This window comes from Belonocnema kinseyi, chromosome 5 (genome assembly GCF_010883055.1).
Source record: "Belonocnema kinseyi isolate 2016_QV_RU_SX_M_011 chromosome 5, B_treatae_v1, whole genome shotgun sequence".
Taxonomy (NCBI): domain Eukaryota; kingdom Metazoa; phylum Arthropoda; class Insecta; order Hymenoptera; family Cynipidae; genus Belonocnema; species Belonocnema kinseyi.
This window is the reverse complement of record NC_046661.1, coordinates 25,398,216-25,404,333: the sequence shown is the minus strand read 5'-3', so window position 1 is coordinate 25,404,333 and position 6,118 is coordinate 25,398,216. Positions and strand designations below refer to the sequence as shown.

Below are 6,118 nucleotides of genomic sequence, written 5' to 3'. Positions count from 1 at the left end.
ATGGGGTCTTTACGAGTACTTTGTAGAGGCACCTTTCGGTTCCTTCGGTCCGCCAGGGATATTACGTTATTTCGCACTGAATTTCTTATTCTAAATCAAAATTGATCGCTAAGCACTAAATTCAATGATTTTTCTTCTCATTGCACATTCCCATTGGGAATGCTTATTTTTCAAACCCATTTCGTAACTTATATTTATATTCGAGTATATTTATAATCTATATGGAAAAAGTATTTTTTGTATCGCTCTGGTAATTAGTACTATTTTTCCGACTATATCAAAGATTGCAATCGAACTCTTATAAAAATAAATATTTTCATGTCAAATTTTACCAAAAATAATTTCTCCGCGTGCATTTTTTGAAAGGAAACAACATTTTTAATTTAATGAAAAATTGTTACTATTTATTCGTAAAGTCTAAACGCTTTAATATTTCCGTGCGTATTTAGAAACCATGAAAAACCCCTATTAGGATTAAAAGGGAAAATTTATTTGTCCCAATCATTTTAGAAAATAACGTATTTTTAAATAAAGTTTTGTTTTGAAAAAGGTGCGAAAAATCGTCACCTTATCACACAAATTTTGTAGGTTACGAAAGACACATATACCAAATTACATGCTTTCATATTTTTTAAATAGAATTTAAGACAAATTTAGGTGTACCGCTGCTTACTGCCGTGTACACTCGGCTAAGAAATTGATTAGATTCGGAGGCAATGGTACGAATGCGGTGGGAAATAAATGGCAGGAAAAATCAATAATCTAGGTTTATTGTCCGCCACACCTGCACGTCGTATAGTACAGGTGCTTTGTGTTTTTAGAAGCATGGCTGCGTTTTCTTTAAATTTACAGAGACGTGTTGAATCAGCTTTGATCATAAGTGGAAAATTTGATGGATCTCATACATGTTTAGCAGCTGCAACTTCTGCGGGAACTGTCCTCATTCATAGCCCTCACAGAGAATCATTCAAAAGTTTGGAACAGGAAAAATCTGATGGACGATTGGCTTGGAGTGGAGAACTTGCTGAATTAGAAATCGGCAGGCAGGTTTGTTAAACATAAACTGATTGAAAATAATTTATAAAACGTCTAAGCATACGCAGTTATTTATTAGTAACACGTTGCAAGTTGTTATAGTACTAAAAAAAGTCCAGATATTCTTTAAAGTTTGTAGTAACTCAGTAGTTTTACTATTTTATCAATGAAACTCGTAACACTTATCTTATTGTTGCATTCTCATCATAATGAGCAGGTACTAGTTTTGCAAAGAGAATAAATTCGTGGAAATGAAAGTAAAATGAGCAACGAATAATTTGACTCGAGACGTTTTGGTCACCGTTTTGGACCCTCATCAGTCAAAAACATTGATTCAGTCTGTAAAAAAGGATACAAATAAAAAAGAAAATTCTTAAAAAATAAAATTTTTTGTAAGGAAAGAGACGGGTTGTCTCATAAAGTGAGGCCCTCAATTTTTAACGTGTAAAGAGAATCTAATACTATCGTTGTAAATCAACAGAAAAACAAAAGGTCAATAAGGAAAACACAAAATACAGTAAAACTACAGAACACACCTGGTAATAAGTTAAAAATCAAAAATAGGTTGTAGTAAAATTTAAAAACAGAGAACACAGTTCACAAAAAATAATAAATGACGAAAGAGAAATCAAAAATAAAATTATAAAATAAATAAGAACAAAAGCCCGACCTCCTACTGAGAACGTGACATATGAATGACTAACTAACAAAGGAAAAATTACGAGGAGATAGAAAGGAACTTTAACGACATATTTAAGATTAAAATTTTGTAAAAGGTTTGTAAATGTCCGGAAATGAATTATTTTTATATTTAAGATTGGCAGTATTAGGTATTTTATTGATGAAGAAATTTTCAACTATTTTTATACGGTCTCCATTTTTCTCCAATGATAGAATTTTAAATTTATCCAAATCGAAGTTATGACCGGTACCAATATAATGTTTTGTAAGCGCTGTATAAGCTACTTTATCTGTATATGAGATAGAGTATTTGTGCTCAGGACCACATGTTTCTATAGGTCTTCCTGTTTCACCTACATATGAAAAGGGACAGACAGCGCAATTGTATTTATAAGCAACTCCGGATAATTTATTTTTGGGAAGTGGATCTTTAAGATTATTAAACAATTTTGAGAAACTATTAGTTGGTTTGTAAATTGTTTTGATCTTATGTTTTTTTTTAAACTTGTCCTATTTTTTCGATACACCTTTTATATATGGAGAAACTGTGAAATCAGCATAAGAGACTTTTTTATTACTATTGGATTTAGAAGTAAATTCAGTATTATATAATCGGAAAGTTTATTTTTTAAACAATTGTTAATTAGGCATGTTGGAAAACCATGATCCTTTAAGGTATCTCTGATTAAATTTATATTTTTGAATCTAAATTCTGGATCTGATATTCTAAGAACTCTGTAGAATATACCTGTGACTGGGCCAATTTTATGCAAATAAGGATGAAAAGAGTTAAAATTAAGTAGCGATCAAACGACGTTTGCTTCTGAAACTAATCAATTTTCACAAAACTATCACATCGAATAACAAGGGTGTCCAGAAAACTAATTTTTGAATTTTGTTCAATTTATATGGTGAATTTAATATTAGGATGATAAGAATTTAACTTTTGTAGAACTAAATAGATTTTATCTTTTGTAACAGCTGTAATTATATCGTCTACATAACTGAAAAAGCAAATAACTGAAAAAGGGAGATTTTTGAGGCAGTGCGATTCGAGTTTCTCCATAACTAAATTAGCTGATATATGTGAGAGAGGAGAACCCATAGCTAAGTCACTTTCCTGTTTATAAATAAAACCATCAAATTTGAAAAAGGTGGAATTAAAACATAGTTTAATACAATCTCAAAAATGATGAAGGGGAATATCAGTAAATTTAGAAATTTCAGACCATCTTTGAGCTACAGTCAAGAAAATCAGGTGTGGGAAAGTTGTTGAACATAGATACTACATCCAAAGAAACAAATTTGTAATCACAAGGGATCCGGCATAGTTTGATCTTTCGAACAAAGGATAAGCTATCATTGACACGTGACTCATTTTCTTCAATAATATTATTTAAAATTTTGGATAAGAAATCAGATAATTGATATAATGGGCCATTTATAGTTGAAACGATTAGTCTTCAAGGAATATCAGGTTTATGAATTTTTGGAAGACAATAGCCTCTCGGGCAGATGGCTGAGTAGGTTCTTCGTTTTTTAGCTTGGTAGGAATAAATGAAGTTATTAAATTCTGAAGTAGAGATCAACTTATTATTGTGATCCTGCAGAGTTGCAGTGTATTCAAATTTGGGTAAGGAATAAAGCTTTATATCATTTAGAGTATCAGACATTTTGTTTAAAATGTCTGATACTCCTGTTGTCTGAATACCTGTTGTACTAAAAGTACAACAGGTATTTGTTCTATGTAAAAATTGGTTATCGCGGATTTCTTTAAATTTCCACTTTTCGAGACCCCCTGAATTCGAAAAAATATGAAAATCGGCAACTTTAGGGCATACTCGTTTCACTATGCATTGTAATATAAAAGAGTGATAAACGATTATTAAATAATTCAAATTTCGGTAAATGACGTTAATTTTCTTTCAAAATGATGCAACAGATCGCAAGAATATTGCATATCTTTAAGGTTCATGAAGTGAACCACTAAAGAGAAATTTACCTGAAATATATTCGAAAATACAGAGAATTATTGATTAACAAAAATACGCATTGAAACGATTAGAAAATTATAGTGATTAAAAAGTTGTACTGTTCTTAGTAACAATCCTGTTGGTCTAGGTGTTCAGAGTACATATTTTTCAAAGAAGTTTGGTTAAGAAATGAAATTTCAAATACCTGCTGGTTTTTTCAAAGGCCTCGACATGTTAATAATGAATGCTGGTAGTCTAGGTATTAAAAGTAAATCCTCGCCGAGGAAGTTTGGTTAGGAAATGAAATTTAAGATACAAGCATGATTTTAAAAAGGACTGGAACTAAAAATTAATCCTGGTAGTCTAGGAATTAAAAATGCATCTTCCCCGAAGAAGTTTGGTTTGGAATTGAAATTTAAAATACTTGGATAATTCTAAAAAGGTTTGGTCGTACTAAAATTTGATCCTGTCTGTTTACCCTGGGGACCGAAGGAACCGAATGCAGCCTCTACAAAGTACCCGTAAAGACCCCATTGGGTTCCTCTTTTAAAAACTCGAAAAGCAGCAAAATCAACTTTTAAATTGTTGAAATTCGGATTCTACGTTGAAATTACCTATAGAAGGTCACGGAATAATCGCAATAGTTTTTTTTGCAACGGTAAAAAGTTAAAAAAAATATATATAATATGTATAACGCCTGTTGACTGCTACTTACAGGCGATGCGTTTGAAGTGTAGCAGTCAACAGGCGTTATACGTCTTATATTTAACTTTTTTACCGTTACAAAAAAAACTATTGCGATTATTCCGTGACCTTTTATACGGAATTGTAACGTCGAACCGAAATTTCAACAATTTTAAAGTTGATTTTGCTGTTTTTTCGAGGTATTAAAAAAGGAACCCAATGGGGTCTTTACGGGTACTTTGTAGAGACTCCATTCGGTTCCTTCGGTCCGCCAGGGTAGACAAACAGTATCAAATTTTAGTACGACCAAACCTTTTTAAAATCATCCAGGTATGTTAAATTTTAATTCTCAACAAAACTTCCTCGGGGAAGATGCATTTTTAATTCCTGGAAAGCCATGATCAATTTGTAGTATGACCAGACCCTTTTAAAATCATGCATGTACTTTAAATTTAAATTTTGAACCAATCTTCCTCGGGGAAGATACATCTTAAATTTCTAGTACGATGAGTCCTGTATAAAATCACCTGGCTATGTTAAATTTCAGATTTTAACCTACCTTCCTAGGAGAGAATTTACTTTTAATACCTTGACTACCAGCATTAATTATTAGCATGAAGAGCCCTTTAAAAAACAAGCGGGTATTTCAAATTTCAGTTCTTAACCAAACTTTTTTGAAAAATATATGCCCTTAACACCTAGCCCACCAGGATTGGTACTCAGACCAGTACAACTTTTCAATTACTATAATTTTCTAATATACTTCATGTATATTTTTGTTAATCAATAATTCTCTGTATTTTTAATAATATTTCAAAGAAAGTTCCCTTCTGCGGTTCAATTCATCAATCTTTAAGATATCTACTATTGTCGCCATCGGTTGCATCATTATAAAAATAAATTAACTTCATTTACAGACCTTCAAATTTTTTAATAATCGCTGGTCACGCTTCTATTTTACTTTGCATTGTGAACTGAGTAGGTGCTGAAGTTGCCGACTTTCGGAGAAAATTATATCCTGAGAAATTGCTTTTCGGCATATCGATACCCGATCACGATGTCTGTCTGTCGTCGTTGTCGTATGTATACCGGATAACTTTTCAAAGAAATCACTTAAGGTTGCACTTTGGCAAACGTTTATAGAGAGCAAAAAGAAAGATTGTGTACGTTAACCAGAATTTTTTAAACAACATTTTTGATTTTAACCACAAAAAAATTCATTTTGCTGTCAAAATAGGTAAGATACAAAAAGATCTACAAATTTGTTACTAATGATTTTTTTATAGGACGCGTAGTTTTTGGTTAAATCATGAAAAATAATATTAAAAGCAGGAAATAAGATTTTTTGAAAAACGACATAATCCTATACATAAAAACTCATAACCTCCATTAATAGCGCATGGAGGCGAAATGTTACATGGTCAAGTTAATCGCATGGTTTATTTCATGGCGATATCTTTCTTTAACGTATAAAATTGATCTGAATAAGAAACTAGATTTCTAGTTTTATCGATCGCCGATAATTATTTCCGTTTTGTGTCTTTCTATTTTCACTTTCAATAACAGCTGTTATTTTTAATGAATTGTTATTATGTATAAAATTGAAATTTGTTTCTCATAATTCTTCAATCGTTACATTAAATTACTGAAGATACTTTTAACCAGAATATGGTTTATTCAATGTTACAGGAATATTAATTGAAATTTTGTGCTAATATCTAATTATTTTAAAAAATATAAAAGAT

The 6,118-nt window shown here is 31.2% G+C and overlaps 1 protein-coding gene across 2 annotated transcripts in view; it reads left to right on the top strand.

The window, feature by feature from the left end:
- Positions 1–6,118, top strand: part of LOC117172855 (Bardet-Biedl syndrome 2 protein homolog) — a 1,136,351-nt gene that overhangs the window by 7,615 nt on the left and 1,122,618 nt on the right. The window contains exon 2 of one of the 2 annotated variants that reach the window (XM_033361113.1): positions 853–1,047. In XM_033361113.1, the coding sequence (XP_033217004.1) occupies positions 853–1,047 (195 nt within the window). Of the gene's footprint in view, positions 1–809; positions 1,048–6,118 lie in introns of those variants that run through there. The other variant, XM_033361114.1, reaches the window with a different exon arrangement.